This window comes from Monodon monoceros, unplaced genomic scaffold (genome assembly GCF_005190385.1).
Source record: "Monodon monoceros isolate NGI ecotype Baffin Bay Population unplaced genomic scaffold, NGI_Narwhal_1 Super_Scaffold_4, whole genome shotgun sequence".
NCBI lineage: Eukaryota > Metazoa > Chordata > Mammalia > Artiodactyla > Monodontidae > Monodon > Monodon monoceros.
In genome coordinates, this window is record NW_021703781.1 from 81,099,659 (window position 1) to 81,116,687 (window position 17,029).

Consider the following 17,029-nt stretch of genomic DNA (forward strand, 5'->3'; position numbering starts at 1 on the left):
TCTGCACTGTGCTTTGTTCATTAAAATGGCTTCATGTTTCCTTGCAGAATAAAAGCCGCCCTCATTCCAGGGGGGAATATAACGTTTACAGTACCTTTCAAAGTCACGAACCAGAGTTTGACTATTTGAAGAGTCTAGAAATTGAAGAAAAAATTAATAAGATTAGGTGGCTACCACAACAGGGCGCTGCTCGTTTTCTGCTCTCTACAAACGGTAAGAGCTTTTCTCCCTATGCGGCCCTTTGAGTTAAGGCTGGGTTTTTAATTTTCTGTGCGTAGATTCTTTTTGATTTTAGCCCTTCTGGAGGTTATCTCTGCTTTAAACTTTCGGGGAGGGTAAAGCATTAGGTAGGCAGGAAGAAAACTCAAAAGTACGCAAACACACACACACTGGCAGTATTATGTTTCTCAACTCTGCAGACGTTTCTACATCTTTACTTATTGTAGGAAACAAAATGTTCATATACAACTGGAAGTACTAATGTTCAAATACTCCTAGCTTCTAAACCAGCATAGAACCACAGAGTTTTCTTGTATGATACTCAACTAATAGTGGTGCATGATATATGGTTTTTCTTTTAATATGGAGAATGAGGTTTTTATTTTCAGATAAAACTATTAAATTATGGAAAATAAGTGAACGGGATAAAAGAGCAGAAGGCTATAACTTAAAAGATGAAGATGGACGACTTCGAGATCCACTTAGAATCACGGCACTACGGGTATACGTCACATTTTCTTCAACTAGCCAATACTTGTCATGAATTAATCAGTAATGATGCTTAAGTCAGCTGTTTAGAGAATGCTGTTACATAGAAATACTGTGGGGTCTGTCTTCTTGATCTTGAAAGTTGTTCGTAATCATTTTCATGTATACTTGTTAAAATGGGAGTCCTTGTGTTCTCACGAAGACAAAAAGGTCACGCATCTTCAGAAAATATACTACTACTAAAGAAAAGACTCTGGTTTAATTCCATAACAAATCTTTCTAAATACATCCACTGCCTTTCACTCTGAAGGTTCAGAGTAGCACATTGGTGGGGTTGGAGCAGATGGGACTCAGCACACTTCCCTGGAGGAAGCAGCGTGGGTTGCAGATTGAGAGATGACCTGTGGACCAGCAGGATGGCCTTCACTGGATTTCCTCTGAGTTAGCTAAGGCAGATTCTGACCAGAATTCTTTGCCCATCAATCCATGAGCAGCATTACTTCTTCTTTTTCTTTTTTTTTAAATAAATTCTTCACTCCCTCTTTGGTGCCCCTAGGTACGGTATGAAATGACTGTGTTTTATCAATTCTAATACCTCGATTTTTTTCACATTTTAACATCTATGAAATTGAGTACAACTTAAAATCTAGTGCCCTGGGGTGGTGCCTTTAATTAAATGGAGTATGAGAAGGAGATTAAACAAGCTTGAATCCTGCCCAGATGCGCCCTGGTTAGGACCCCAGGGTGCTGCCGACGGGCCGGGCCACAGCGGAGACCATCGGTGACCTAGAGGCGCTCCCCGAACCGACCGCCTGGCTCATTAGAAAGCTGTTGGCCAGTTGGTTGGTTTTCCAGAGAGGTTTAAAACCTTTGTGGAAGTGCGATCTGTCAGGTGAAGACCTAGTGGGTGGACACATTGTATTGGTAGCTGAGGAGCTACAGAGGAGGGCACGGAATTGCAGGAAGCTCCCCATCCCACGCCCCGCAGGGCCCCGGCCAGGGTGCGTGTGGTGGGTTTCGGTCTCTTTCCCCGTGCTCTGCTGGCCGCGCGCACGCAGGTGCTGGGGCAGCAGGCGCGCAGCACGGAGTCGCAGCCCAGCGTGCAGGGGTGCTCCCGACAGGAGCACAGTGGGTGTAACAGGTAAGCACTGCCAAGGAGAAGGGCGGGGTGGGAACTTGTAGGTCAGTGGTATTGCCCTGTTTCCAGGGAGTTGAGGCCAAGAAAGCTGTAATTTGCTCAAATCTAAACCCTACTTTGAACCAAGATGTTCTGATCCAAATGGTGGTTTCTCTGTGCCATGCTGCTGCTTTCCCACCCGTGAATTAGCGACAGTTTGTAGGCAAATCACTGTTGGTGACAGTAACACTAGTTTTACAGTTACCACCATGTAAACTGCTCCTTGGAAACTAAGTGCGCTGGAAGGATGAGGCCTGGGGTGCCCTGTGGGTGCACCTGAATCCCCTGTCTCGGCCGCCTCTCCCCTGCACCCGGCCCGGCACGCTCCCCCTCTCCAGGGAGCCCCCTGCCTCCCAGCCAGGCCTGCTTCTCCACCGTGATGCCCACATCCGTCCCAGCTGTGGGAAGTCTGTAAGGGCTTCTGAGGCCCAGTCTTCACTCTGGTCAAGGCTGCTGTTCTACAATTAGCCTAACCAAGCTGGTCTCGTCCAGGGCCATGGCGAAGCATGTGACAGGTGTGAGGTCATCACAGTTGCAGGGTGGGCTGCGGCGGGGGAGAGATCGCAGGCCAGGTCACTCTGTATGTGGATTTACCTTTGTGAGTTCATGGACTCCTTTGAACTTTAAGAGGAAAACAAAATTTTGAAAGGGGAACAGAAATTTTGTTCTCCTCTTAAATTATTTGGGTGCCAGAAAGGGGCTCTTTCTGTCATCCATATTACAGTTGTTTCGTGTTTTGATTAATTAGAGACTTGTTAGAGGGCATGACAGGTCTGTCCTGTCCCTTGTGGAACCAACAGCTCCTGCACAAGAGGAGGGAAGTGTGTGCTCAGCACTTGGCTGGTTTAAAATGAGGGGAGTATTTTTATACATGTTTCCCCAAGTTCATTTTTACAGCATTTTGGCTGGAGAAAACTCAATTAAGAGATTCTCTCCTACCCTTTCTAGGTACACTCCTTGGGTTTTTAATTTAAAAAATAGCACACTTTAGTTTTCTATTTTGATTTTAAAGCTTCTGTTTTCCTCCCCACTAGATGTCAGTGATGCTGGGCCTTTTTCCTTTTTTTCGCACGTGTGACACCGTCACCCATGACTGTGCCTTTGGCTTTGGCCACTCTTGTGCCGGCTCCTCCCTCTCGTCCTTCGCCCGGCTGACCTCTCCTCCCTTTCCCTTTCTGTGTGGACGTCCCCTTCCCTGGGAGCCTTCCTGGCCACAGCACTCATCACGGTCGGGGTTTCTGTGCCTTTTTTAAAAAACCTTTTATTGAAGTATAACGTACGTACCCAACATGCCTCTGCCATCTAAGTGAGCAGCTCCGCTGCCGTCTGCAGGCTGGACGTACCGCGTCGCGGGCACCAGGTCAGGAGAGGCATGCTCCCCCCGCCCAGTCCCTGCACCCCACCTGCCCAGCCCTGTTGCAGGGCGCGGGGGGCGTGGGGGGACGAGGAGATGCGCCTGCTCTCACTCTGGAGGCCGCGGCTGCGAGGCCAGAGGAGGAAGGGGGGCTCGACTCGGGCCCCACATCAGGCATCAGTGTCAGGGGCCATCTGCTTAACGAGCAGCCAGAAGCTATTGCTTATTTGGGGTATTGTCTGTACATGCTGTTACTTAACTGTGCGTACACATTTGTTCCTTTTTGTTACCTACTGTAAGTGTTCTGATTTTATGCTGCTGGGATCTTTGTTTTGAATTCCTATTTCCTTCCATTTTTAGGTCCCAATATTGAAGCCCATGGACCTTATGGTAGAAGCAAGTCCACGACGAATTTTTGCAAATGCTCACACATATCATATAAATTCCATTTCAGTAAATAGTGATCATGAAACATATCTTTCTGCAGATGACCTGAGAATTAATCTATGGCATTTAGAAATCACAGACAGAAGTTTTAGTATCCTTCATCAGGTGGATATCGCAGCATTTTTATAGGATCGTTCTTGGATAGGTCATCTCATCTTCATTACACCCCTTTGTCTCAGAGTCTGTCCTTTGTCATTTTTTTCTCCTGTCAGAAGCTCACATTTTCTCTCAATGATTTGTGAGGACTCTAATTCATGAAGGGTTCATTTATGCAGTCGTTTCTTTCATGGTTTTCTTAAAGATTTTGTCCCACCGTCATACTTCAAATGCCCTTCATTGCAACTGAGATCATACAGCACAGAAGCAGGCATGTGCTTTCTGCTGTTAGCACTTTTATATATATACATATATATATAATGTTTTTTTGGTTTGTTTTTTTTTTTATTTTTTGCTGCGTTGGGTCTCCGTTGCTGCACAGGGGCTTTCTCTAGTTGGGGCAAGCGGGGGCTACTCTTCGTTGCGGTGCGGTGCCTTCTCGTTGCGGAGCACGGGCTCAAGGCACGCGGGCTTCAGTAGCTGTGGCTCGTGGGCTCTGGAGCGCAGACTCAGTAGTCATGGCGCACGGGCTTAGTTGCACCACGGCGTGTGGGATCTTCCTGGACCAGGGCTCAAACCTGTGGGACGTCCCCTGCGTTGGCAGGCGGATTCTTAACCACTGCGCCACCAGGGCAGCCCCTATCTGTTAGCACTTTAAAAACACCTTGGATCCACTCACAGGGCCCAGTTAGTTGGTGCCCTCGTGGCCCCTCCCCTCCCACTTCACTTTCAGCCCAGCTTTGCTCTTTGGCGAGCTCTCGCATGAGCTGGGGTCCCGTTCTCTCATCTCTGGGCGTGGCTCCTTCCCCGGCTGGGCAGTGTCCTCATAGGCCTTTGCTGACCTGTTCTCAGGTCAGCAACCTAGGCATAGCCTGTTGGCCACTCTTCTCCGGCACTCGGCCCTGCGTGCCTCGTGTGCTTCCCCGGACTCCAGGCGGTCAGCGGGCTCAGCCTGGTCCCCGCTCTGCACGGTGGCCTGGAGACAGCCAGGACGGCGTGCTGGGCACTGTAGGGCTCCAGTCCCTCCAGGGTCCCTGCCCACGGTGTCTGGTGTCTGGAGACTTGAGCTGTAGTGTCACCAAGTTTTTTAGCTTCCTTAGTTGTGATCTGTTCCTGCTATCCTATCTTGGCCCAAAGCCAAATTGTACACTTCCTTGTTTCTCCAGTTGAGTGATTTCTGTATTTGGCAACCTACCATGTGACGTTGTTCTGGCTACTTAGAGCAAGTTCTTGGTGTCAGATACTTAGCAAAGCAGAATCTTTTGGAACCTGGCAATACTCGTGTGTCTGTGTCATTTTTGTGGATGTTACTATGGGACTTTTGTGCAGATGGGCACTTGCTTGCTTCCTTATCTTTTAATGTGTGTTATGTTGCTTTGAAAGTCCCTTCCTAGAATGCTAGCAGTAGCAGCGAGATGAGAGCAGCCCTCGTATCTGCATGGCCGTGGCCCCTGTCAGGCACGCTACTGGAGCCTGATTAGTGTATTAACGTAGATCCTCTTAACTGGTGCGCTCATCCGGCATAAAGTACGTGTAATCGCCTCCTCCACACCTAATCTCTTAAACCTCGTCACGTGGGTTATCTCATGCCTGCGAGCGCCCTGCCTTAACTGTGCGCTTCAGACATCGTGGACATCAAGCCTGCCAACATGGAAGAGCTGACGGAGGTGATCACAGCGGCCGAGTTCCACCCGCACCAGTGTAACGTGCTCGTCTACAGCAGCAGCAAGGGGACCATCAGACTGTGCGACATGCGCTCCTCCGCCCTGTGCGACCGACACTCCAAGTGTAAGTGCCGGGCGTGTATATAAACGTCCCGTCTAGAGCCCGTGTTGTCTGGGCGCTGAGCCACCTCCAAAGACTTACAGGTGCTTTTTGTTACGCGTGTGCCTGCGCGAGCATAGGCCGGCCTTGGTCCTCGCAGCGCTGCTGGCAGGGTGCGGAGCGAGAGGCCCTGCTTTTGTGGCGCCGCGGTGGAGCCCGCAGGTCACTCCTGCCAGCACTTCCATGCGGCGTCCGCCTCCCTGGGGGGGCCCAGTGAGAGCCCCTTGTCGCCTCCACCTCTGTGCACTAGGACCTCTGCTGAGTCTGGAGACGCAGTCCACCTGTGACCTTTCTCGGCTCTCGGAATGGGCTCTGTTCCCACAGAGCTTCGCTGAACTTGAAGGCAGTTCCCTGAGGTGAAGGTCTAGTCTTTAATCCACTGAGTCTTGAAGTCCTTCTAGGTGAGGAGAGCTTTGGTTTTGTTTTTATTTTTAGCCATAACCAACAGGGCCTACTTTGTAGAAAACCAGAAGTCTGTGTGTCACAAGACATACAGAGTGTGTCCTGAGAACTTTGCCAACACGTTCCCAAGTACTGAGCAGTGACGCCATCCCAGCCTGGAGCGCCATGGGTTTTCGTGTTCTGGACACTTGGTCCTGCAGCTAAGTCAGTGTATCAGTCAGTCTGTCCAGAGTGTCTCCTGTCGTAAAGTGGGGCAGCTCCAACAGAGCCTGATGGGAAGTGTCCTTGATGACTGGTTCTTAGGAGCCTTTTTGCCTCATTCTGTCTCTTTTTGAGGCTAAGGTATAGGGGGAGGGGGGTTTTCTTTCGGTTTTAATTTTTGGTTTTTGGGGTTTATGGTTTTCTTTTTTTTTTTTTTCTTTTGGCCACACTGCGTGGTATGTGGGGTCTTCCCCAGTCCGGGATCGAACCCGTGCCCCTTGCAGTGGAAGCACAGAGTCTTAACCACTGGCCTGCCAGGGAAGTCCACTGTAGTGTGTTTTTTTGTTTTTTGGAGTTTTTTAAATAAATTTATTTATTTTAATTATTTATTTTTGGCTGTGTTGGGTCTTCATTGCTGCTTCCAGGCCTTCTTTAGTTGCGGCGAGCAGGGGCCACTCTCCGTTGTGTGTGCAGGCCTCTCACGGCGGTGGCTTCTCCTGTTGCGGAGCACGGGCTCTAGGCCCGCAGACTTCAGTCGTTGCAGCACGTGGGCTCTAGAGCACAGGCTCAGCAGTTGTGGCGCACAGGCCTAGTTGCTCCGCAGCATGTGGGATCTTCCTGGACCAGGGCTCAAACCCATGTCCCCTGCATTGGCAGGCGGATTCTCAACCACTGCACCACCAGGGAAGCCCCTATAGTGTGTTTTAAAAGAACTTTGTACTTTAGTAGAATTCCTGCAATGAAAAATGGGTCTTTTCTAATGTTTGGCCTGTGTTTTCAAGAGAACACTCGTGAGTAACAATTTTAGATTCCAAGAGTAGTTTTATTTGTCAGCAAAGTTACTTACTTGAGTAAATGCTCAGAGTATTGCCACCAGCTTGCTTATAATCAACTTCAAATGCAGACTCAACAAACATAGGTTCCTACGTTAAAAAAAAGAAAATCAGGGCTTCCCTGGTGGCACAGTGGTTGAGAGTCCGCCTGCCGATGCAGGGGACGCGGATTCGTGCCCCGGTCCGGGAGGATCCCACATGCCGGGGAGCGGCTGGGCCCGTGAGCCGTGGCCGCTGAGCCTGCGCGTCCGGAGCCTGTGCTCCGCAACGGGAGAGGCCACGGCAGTGAGAGGCCCGCGTACCGGAAAAAAAGAGAAAAAAACAAAAAAGGAAAACAAAGAAAATCACAAGCCGCTGCAAACGAAGGGAAGCACAGAAATCCTCAGCCAGAGTTCACCAAGCCACAGGCTCGGCAGTGCACCGGGGCTCTGGCGTCTGGCGCGTGGGCAGGGGCGAGTGAGGGGGCACTCGAGTTACTGCTGAGAAAGCAAAAGTGTCAGGGAAAGAAAGGTCTGCCACGGAAGCCTGTAGAATCTTTCTGAAACTAGTAGTTTGGTTTTGTTAGCGTAAGTCTCGACTATTGAATAGTGAAGGAAAACCCCTTTCCTGACAGGCTCTGGCAGATGGGACTGTTCCGGTGTTAAAATCTGACCCAGGCGTTCGCGACTAAGGGCCGGGCCCTGCAGTGCACTCGCAGGCTCGTCGGCCCCAGGGCGCTCGGGGCACCATGTCGGCATCTGCTGTAGCGCCCTTTGTGTCTTTCTGTGCCAGGGACAGGATGGGACGTGGTTTGCTAGGGACTGGCATTCCGAGGATCTGCAGGGAAGCATCAGGTTAATGCAGAGGCCTCACCAGGATGCACTCAGAGTGCCCGAGCAGCGTTCTGGGTTGCAAGCCAGGGCCTGGGTGAGCCTGGGGCCTGTGCTTCAGGAAGATGGGAGGCCGCAGCGGTGTCGGGGGAGGGCCCGAGTCTCGCTTGGACTTTAAAATGATTTGTTCTCTGGTTTTTAAACAGAAGCTGAAAACATTGTATTTTCCAGTTTTTGAAGAGCCGGAAGACCCCAGCAGTAGGTCCTTCTTCTCTGAAATAATCTCTTCTGTGTCCGACGTGAAATTCAGCCACAGCGGTCGGTACATGATGACCCGAGACTACCTGTCGGTGAAGGTGTGGGACCTCAACATGGAGAGCCGGCCTGTCGAGACCCACCAGGTGAGGCCGCGGCATGGACCCTGCCACGTCTTGCACGCAACCGTCCCTCTGACCTTCCTGTACTTTCATTAAGGTCCACGAGTACCTTCGAAGCAAGCTGTGTTCCCTGTACGAAAATGACTGCATCTTTGACAAGTTTGAGTGCTGCTGGAACGGCTCCGACAGGTGAGACCTGCGTCGTGACCAGGCCCGAAGCACGCTGATGTCCTCAGAGGCGGGCCGGGCTGCCAGGAGGAGTCCCGATGGGCTTGGTTTTCCAGGCCATCTGTGAGGCGGCCCTAGCAAGGTGGAAACATGGGATGTCTGGGCACACTCCTCCCCTTGCTTATGATCCCGCCTTGTATGTAGACAGCAAGCGCAGTACAAGGCTCACGTTGGCTGTTTTTAAAACACTTAGTGGATGATAATTTCTTTTTTTGTTGTTATTTCCAAGATGAGTGAAAGGAAGGCGGTGGGGAGGTTAGTTACTGTGGCGTGTGTGGGATGGCCACGTTCCAGTTTGCCTTTGGGGACAAGTGGAGGACGAGACCTCAGAGTCGCTGCTGTGCTTGGACAGAGTGGGGGTGGCTGGTGTGACTCCGTGGTCTACCTCGTGATGAGGCGGTTTGAGGCCTCCGCCACCTTTTTGTGCGTGTCTTAGAGGTGACAGCAGTACTAGTGCTGCCGAGAGGTCTGTTTCATATTCTACAAAATGTCGCACCTCACGTGATGGAAGGAGATGAGCTTGCATCGTCTGTGATGGATTCTGTGCCGTGTGCTGCTTGTCAAGGGTGTCAGTGAGCAGAGGACCTCGCCACTTTCAGAGAGGGACTGACGGACATTCTGAGAAACCCTTTGGCACAAACACCTAGAAACATCAGATGTCACACCACAAATCTCTTTGTGGGTATAGTTGAGCTCACAACCAGTAAGGCCAGGAGTGAAGAGGAAGCAGGAACTAGGAGGGAGCCCTCGCTGGCCTCAGGGCACCAGCTGGAACCAGGAACCTGCAGCCCAGGAGGGTACAAGAGCTGTGGCCCTGGACCCACACAGGGTTGGCAGTTGAAACTGGGACCCTCGGGGTTATGGAAAAGGGATCCATCTACGTTCAGATGCGTCCCAAGGGAAATGTATCTGTCTGAGACCTTGGATTGGAGTGGATGAAGTCCCCTGACCTTTGTGACCGTAAGCCTCCCTCCCCGCCAGGGGCGTGTGTTTGTATTTGTGCTGACCTGGAGAAGCCCACTGAGGGTAAGTCCCAGCAGACAGGCAGCCCCGGGCATCTGCACTGTTCACAGGCTGACGTGCCACCTGTTAGTGTCTCCTGCTGCAGACACGGGGCCCCTGGGTCAGAGGAGAGGACTTCATTCCTCACAGCACAGCAGAGCAGCACGAGCTTGGTCACAGTGCCTTGGGGGGGGCGGTGACACAGGGGGCCCGGGCAGAGGCCGCTCACGGAGCGGGGTTGGCCTCACACTAGCACACACTCAGCTTGGGGGTCAAGCTGAGAGTGGTAAACAAGGCTGCAGCCCTGAGATGTGGCCCAGGTAGAGAGCGCTGAAGAAACGCATTCTTGGCAAACCCACTGAAAACACGTAGGGGTGCCTGGCACCCGTGGCGGATTTGTCTTTCCCAGTGCTCCAGGGCTCAGGATTTCCCCAGATTAAAATCACTTAAACAGGAGCTCACAGGTGAAAAGCACCAAACACATGAAGGAAAGCCAGTGTGAGCAAGCCAGCAGAAACAACCACAGAACTGTGACCTCTGAGAAATCAGGTACTGAGATCATATGCCACAGGATATGAAATGAGAATGTGGAAATACTCACAGGTTAAAGGACGGAACCGGAACCTGAACGTGGAAGCACAAGGCCATTAAAAACCACCCAGGACATCTGCACAAGCATCATGCAGGACTTCTAGAAATGAAAACTGTAGTAGTTGAAAAATCACTGTGTGAATTTAGCAGACCCCGTGAAGCTGAAAAGATCTTGAATTAGTGAACTGAAGATGAGAAATATTTTAAGAAGAAAGATCAGGAGAGATTATCCAGGATGCAGCTCAGAGAGCCAAAGAGACAGAAAAAACATGGAAGGTTGGAAAACACGGAGGGTCAGATAAGGTCCAGCGTAACCTAAGTGGAGAGAAGTGTCCAAATTGGAGGATTGTGGAGAAGTAGCAGTTAAAGTGTTAATGGCCAGGAATTTTCTATAACTGATGCAAGACTGAATGAATACACAGATTCAAGAAGCACAGAAATCCACATCCAGATCATAATGAAGTTACAGGGCACCAAAAACAAAGAAAAGATCTTAAAAGCAGCCAGGGGAGAAAAGACCCATTGCCTTCGGAGAAAGGGTGTTCAGACCGCGAGCAGACCTCTCGGCCCGGCAGTGGAAGCCGGAAGGCGCTCTGATGCGGTGTGTCGTGATCCCTTCTGACTCGCTTCCTGAAATTGTGTCCAGAGATAAATGATCATGCAGGAATGTGCCTTAAACAAGGCCCCAAACCCAGACAAAGAGATCCAACTACATTGACTCCAAGCTTCTTTATATCACAATAAAACAATGGAAATAAAACCCACAAAAGCACGTAAAATTAACAAAGGGATGAATATCCAGAATACGTGAAGAATCGTAAGTCAGTGAGAAAGTCCTAACTACTCATGAATGGGAATTAACAGAAACGGGGGAATGAATAACAACACATCCTCATTAGTAATCAGCAGATCAAAGCAACAGGGACGTCCCTTCACATCCATCAGAGTGACGGAAATGTTGGGGTGGAGGTGGAGGCCAGTGGGCATGACCACTGCCACTGCCCTTCTTCTGAGGCTCCCTGGCGGTGGCCGGGTGGGCTGGGCACCTCTCGAATATACAGACAAGAAAGAAAACACGTTCCAAGACGTGCCCTGGAGGCAGCTGAGCCATGTCGGGGTTCCTCCCTGGGCGGGCGGACGGACGAGGAATCCTCCTCTGTTCGTGGTGTGGACCAGACACAGTGAAAGCCAGGGTTACAGCTGCGCAGACCTGTACGCGATCACACAAGTGACTCATCTGATGTCTAGAGCATGCAAGATGGTTTTGTTTTTAAGACCGTGTAACTGTTCAAAGGACAACCATGTATAGGAATGTTCCCTGCACGGTTCTTTATGCTTCGCGGTAGATCCGAGATATTGCAAAATACGTTTAAATTACCCATCCCCGGCACATCCTGAAGCTTTCTGGTGGCGCCTACCTGTTCCCTCACTCCTGCCAACATGCCCTGCCTTCCTGCCTGGAAGCTTGTGTGGAGTTGGGGGCGGGGGCAGAGCCAGGTTTTTGCCACCATCCCAGTCACTCCGCCTGGGACGGCGCTGCCCAGAAGTTAAGTTTTGCCCCACTTCATCGTGCTCCAGGTTTGTAGCAAACACAGACATCACCATTAAGTTGCAAGTCCACTTACTCCTGTGTTTGGCCGTGTTCCCGCCTAGGCACACCTGGCCAGGTGCTGGGGAAGGCTCTCATTCCTGCCGTGTGGAGCAGCGGGCCCGGGGGACATCCAGGCCCACGCAGGTGCCGTCAGGCCTGCTGAGTAATAGTAATAACCGTCATAGACGGCGTGAAGGTTGGTCCGCTTTCATTTCTGTCGCGCACCAGCACCTCTAATCAACATTGATGATAAAATACTCCTTCCCGAAAAAATTCTTTCATTGGTCTCTGTTCGGAATAATCACTGCAGTTAAGTTTTTACATATATATTTTTAATTTATTTACTTATTTTTGGCTGTGTTGGGTCTTCGTCACTGCGCGCGGGCTTTCTAGTTGCAGCGAGCAGGGGCTACTCTTCCTTGCGGTGCACGGGCTTCTCATTGCGGTGGCTTCTCTTGTTGCAGAGCACGGGCTCTAGGCACGCGGGCTTCAGTAGTTGTGGCGCACGGGCTCTGAGGCGCAGGCTTGCGGGCTCTAGAGCGCGGGCTTCAGTAGTTGTGGTGCACGGGCTTAGTTGCTCCACGGCGTGTGGGATCTTCCTGGACCAGGGCTCGAACCCGTGTCCCCTGCCTTGGCAGGTGGACTCCCAACCACTGCGCCACCAGGGAAGTCCCTGCGGTTAAGTTTAATAACACAAATGTAAGCTTCAGATCAGCACGTTTGTTGCTTATCCTTTTGTGAGCATCGTGTTCTGTGTGGAAATTAAAGTGGGCAAGTGGCAGTTGCTGGCGGCCCTCCTGGGCCCCACTGCATGGCCCTGCTGCGTCCACTGCCACACGGCCCTCCGTCCCCGAGGTGTGTGCATTCCAGGCTTCAACAGTACAGGTGAGACAAGCCAGGAGAGCTTATCTTCTTTTGTGGTGCGAGGTTTTAGATGAGGCTAATCAGACACCGAAGGGTTTGCACAGTCGGGGTCAGCCCTGCGCCGTGTGAATGAGGCAGCACGTGCCTCGCGGGGCCTCAAGATCCGCCCCTGATGATGCGGGGATGGCCCGGGAGCCCAGGGTGCCAAGGAGGAGGCCGCAGGGCAGTCTGGTCTTACCGCGCCCGACGGGCCCGCTGAGGCAGGGGCTGGACGCACGTGGAAGCATTTGCCGGCAACCAGCCACTCTCCTCTTAGCTGTGTAGAGACCCGAAGTTTTCACCAGTGTGATAGAAGCGCGTCACGGTGCTGTGTGCTTCAGTGGAGACGCGGAAAGGCGTCAGAACCAGCCCAGAAGGGAAAAGACCACGGGCGCTGCTGCAGCATCTGGAGTGTCGGGAAAGGAGGCCCCGGCTGCCTTGCACGCTGACCCCGTGTCTGAGGCCCCTCCTAACTATTTATATACCTGTTCCTTCACGAGAAAAACGCTTTTAAGATTAAAATGAACTTTAAAACCTTGTCTGGTCAGTCGTGAGCAAAGATGGTAACAGATCTCACGAATGTCTCTCGAGCACGTGCGGAGCCCTGCCGAATCGGGGCAAAGTGCAGGAGGTCAGACCGTTACCTGAGCCTGGGGCAGTGACTGTGTTGGGGTTTTTACCTTGTTTGAAAACACATTAATGTAATTAAAAGTGTAAATCCATTACTTTTTTCCGTTGTATTTATTTTTACTGATAGGATTATGTATACGAAGTTTAGGAAGAAATTCTCACTGCGTCTCTCTCCTGACCATTATGATTTTTCATTTTTTATTTGTAAAAATGACCCTGCTGTGTAGAATTGGGGGTAGGAGAGGTAAGCAGCTCTATCCATGCGTCCAGGGCCGGGCCGGGCTGGGGGTTGGAGGTGGTCACTTAGAAGTCTTCCTGTCCTTGTTTTGAGCAGTGCAATCATGACTGGGTCCTACAACAACTTCTTCAGAATGTTCGATAGGACTACATGGAGGGATGTTACGCTGGAAGCTTCCAGGGAGAACAGCAAGCCTCGCGCCAGCTTGAAGCCTCGCAGAGTGTGTGCAGGTGGGAAGAGAAAGAAGGACGAGGTGAGCGTGGACAGCCTGGACTTCAGCAAGAAGATTCTGCACACAGCCTGGCACCCAGTGGAGAACATCATTGCCGTGGCTGCCACCAATAACCTGTACATATTCCAGGACAAGGCCAACTAAGGAGGCAGCGGGACCTGCATCTCGTGCAGAATCGCGCCTGCTCGTTTGGTGCCAGAGGACAGGCGACATCCTCTCCGTGAAGAGCAGGGACGCCCTCCTGCCTCCGCCCAGACTGCACGGGCTGGCCGCGCAGGTGCCCGCGGGCTTCTGCTTCAGCAAGGTGAGCCCTGGGTGTCGCTGCTCAGGTGAGAAGCCCGCTCGAAGCAGAGTGATGGACAGGACTCAGAAGAGGCCATTGCTAAAATAAACATATTTATTGAAGTCTGAGCCTTCCTTCCAATTTATAGACCAAAAGTTAACATCCAAGAGGAAAGCTGTCAGATTCAGTGTCTGCTCCTGTCGAGCTCTCCTCCTCCTCTGCTGTCATCCTGGGGCCTCCACGTGCGTGGCTGCTGCCCGCCTTCCCTCAGCCTCTCTCAGCCCAGGCGGGGCCTCGGCCGGCGCGGAGATTCGGCCGAGCGGGCTCAGGCCGCTTTACTCCCATCGCGCCTCTGGTGTAACCGCCTAATAAAAGCAACACACTCTAAAAAGTGTTTTTAAGTCCAAAATCAGTATCTTCTTTTTATTTGATTTAATTGCATATAATGAAATTATGCAGAATTCAACTTTAAAAATCTTTTGTCCTTCGTTAACAGAATGGTGGAACGTGTGCAGTACTTCAAACTCTGAACGTATGTATCCACAAACTTCCATAACTTTTTTGTTTCTGTAGAAATGGTACATCTGACACACCAGGTAAGGTCTGGAAAGAGCCTTACCTGCAGCTGCCTCTGAGAAAGAAAATCCCAAGGAGTAGTAACAGAATCGCTGCTGAAAAAGTAACACGTGGTTTAAAGTATGCCTCAAATTCACTGCAGTTGAACACTTACGTGCTTTTTAAAGCTTCGTAACAGTACTTCGTGGGAAGAGGGTAACAGGCTTCTAAAAACTGCTGGAATTATATGCATGACGAATTTCACTGCATTTCAAGCCAGCAAAAATTAAACAATTTTAATTATTATGTAATGCCACCAGTACCTTGGTGGTTTACTTTAAAAGGTTGATAACAGAAATCAAGATTTCCCAAGACAAAAAAATACAGAGGTAACAACACTAAGTGATTGGAGCTTGCTGCCGTGAAATTTCACACAGGAGCCCGAGACCCAGTCCTCCAGGGGACGGGACAGCTGGGGCTCACGTGCTGCTCTTGAAATTAAGGTGTATTTTGGTTACTGGTGATATGGAGGTGCAAGAACAAATGTCTTGTCAACTCCTTCCCCCGAATTAATGTTAACAGGATGCCACGTTAGCTCACATTATGTCGGAAATAGAGAATCAACAAGTCCATTTATTTTAATTTAAAGGTAATTCTATTACTGCATATTGGTTGACGCAGTTCACAAACCTGAGATGTGGAACAGAGTTGTCCAAGTATCAGTCAGCCCTGGCCCTTAAGGTAAAGCAGTTCTAGTAAGATGGGGCTGTATTTACTTGTTCAACTATTTTGACCAAAAGGTTTAATAAATTTCAGATGTTTTACCAGATTTTTTTACGACGTTTTTCCATCTTTAAGACGTATTTCCTACCAAACAGGAAACCAGCCTTCTGCCTCTCAGACGGCCCCGGGCAGAAGGCGCATGCGTGGTGGCTGCCACCGGCCGGGCGGGGGTCCCTGCGTCTGTGGGTTCTTCTCCCCCGAGTCAGGCACACGCTTCTCAGAGGTGCTCTTGAGAAACGTGTAATTTAAGAGGTGTCTAGCAATTTCTTCCGTGTTCTTTTCCGCTAGACACTTCTGATTCCATTTAAGCCTTTTTCCCCTCCTGATGAGGTGAAAATCCTATGGGTTTCAGACTTGACGTTTATTTCTTTTATATTCCTTGTTTTAAAAATATCTGTTGTTTTTTGTTCTTACAAAGCTTACCCCTTTTCTCCCGTTTAAAGCTAGAGAAATTCTATCTGTTCCTGAAAGGTAATCCTGTGAGTTTTCATCGTTCCTTAGAATTCTGTGCTCCTGCTTGTCCTGAAGCTTTAACGCTGTCTCGGTTGATGGCCTGGGTTGGATGAATACGCTTTACTCGTGTGTGGATTTAGACGTGCACTTTTTAAAGAACAGTGGCGGTTCTAGAAGCCAGTACAGGACAGGACTCAGAGTCTGATTTTAAACCGTCCCCCCAGTCGTGGGCGTTCGCAGGACGAGCAGCAAACTCCCTCCCCCGTGGAGCTGAGTAGCCATGGCCTCACAGCTGGGAGCCGGCCCAGACTGTCCCCTGGTCAGCGCGGTGGGGCCCAGGCCCCGCGGGCCGAGCCCAGGGCTCTGGTGCTGCGTGGCCGTCTGAGGAGGAACTGTCTGCACGCTTTTGTCGAAGGGGGTCCAGGATTGGCGCTGAGGCTTTTTCTTCTGAGCGTGTCTGTTGCCCGCGGGCAGAGGCGGGTGCGCAGACCGAGCCGGGGCGGGCCGCGCTGCGCCCCTCGTGGGGAGGACGGCGCTCCGCGCGCCAAGTCCCGGTCTGAGACCCGGTGCTGCCCCGGGGTCATGATGGGGCGGCGGGGGACAGTCCTCCCATCAGGAACTGCCCCCTGGGTGCTGTGCCGGGAGAAGCTTCCACAGGCGCTGGGGGGACCAGAGAGGGAGGGAGGGGGTGCCACACGGGGCCCACCCCGCCAGGGCTTCTCCACGGGGGTGTGGTTAGGGCGGGGACAGCGGGGGGTCGGGTGGGGCCTGACCGGTGCAGCCCACGGGGCTGGTGACAGCCCTCCTGTACCGGGTGGGCCGCGGGCAGGCACCCGGCATGGGCTCCCCAGAACCAACCCAGCGGTGCTCGCCGGACGGACACGCCACAGCGCGGCGTCACCGGGGTCCGTGTCCCACCCGAGCCCTTGGTGGAGAGCTGGTGAGCCGGGGGATGGAGCGCCACCTTGATCTCTTAGGAACCGTGGCGGCCCTGACATCACGCGGAAGGGGGAATCGGAGACCTCAGGCTCTCTGCTCAGCTGTCACCCCTCTCGACCGGCAGCCCCTCCCTTCACGCCACCAGCTGAGTCCCGGCGAGGGGCAGAGTCACGGCGGTGGGACGGGGGATGGGGAACGGGCAGCTGAGATCACAGGAGTCCCGGCTGGGGGCTTGGGGGGTCCTGAAGCATCCAAGGCGACAGTCGCAGCCCAGCCTGACCCCCGCCTCTGCGCCCCCCCAGGACCCGCAGAGCCTGTCCCGGGAAGGCTTCCCTCAGCTGCCCCACATCTGAAGAGTGAGGCCTGGGGCTGG

At 51.8% G+C, this 17,029-nt stretch overlaps 1 protein-coding gene across 4 annotated transcripts in view; it reads left to right on the forward strand.

Annotated features, from left to right (window-relative positions):
- Positions 1–16,388, forward strand: part of PPP2R2D (protein phosphatase 2 regulatory subunit Bdelta) — a 46,425-nt gene extending 30,037 nt beyond the window's left edge. For 2 of the 4 annotated variants that reach the window (XM_029244952.1, XM_029244953.1), the window contains 7 exons: positions 48–213; positions 609–721; positions 3,600–3,777; positions 5,406–5,570; positions 8,083–8,252; positions 8,326–8,417; positions 13,508–14,335. In XM_029244952.1, the coding sequence (XP_029100785.1) occupies positions 48–213; positions 609–721; positions 3,600–3,777; positions 5,406–5,570; positions 8,083–8,252; positions 8,326–8,417; positions 13,508–13,787 (1,164 nt within the window). In that variant the 3' untranslated portion in view covers positions 13,788–14,335. Of the gene's footprint in view, positions 1–47; positions 214–608; positions 722–3,599; positions 3,778–5,405; positions 5,571–8,082; positions 8,253–8,325; positions 8,418–13,507; positions 14,336–14,422 lie in introns of those variants that run through there. The other 2 variants (XR_003796982.1, XM_029244954.1) reach the window with 2 other exon arrangements.
- The last annotated feature ends 641 nt before the right edge of the window (positions 16,389–17,029 follow it).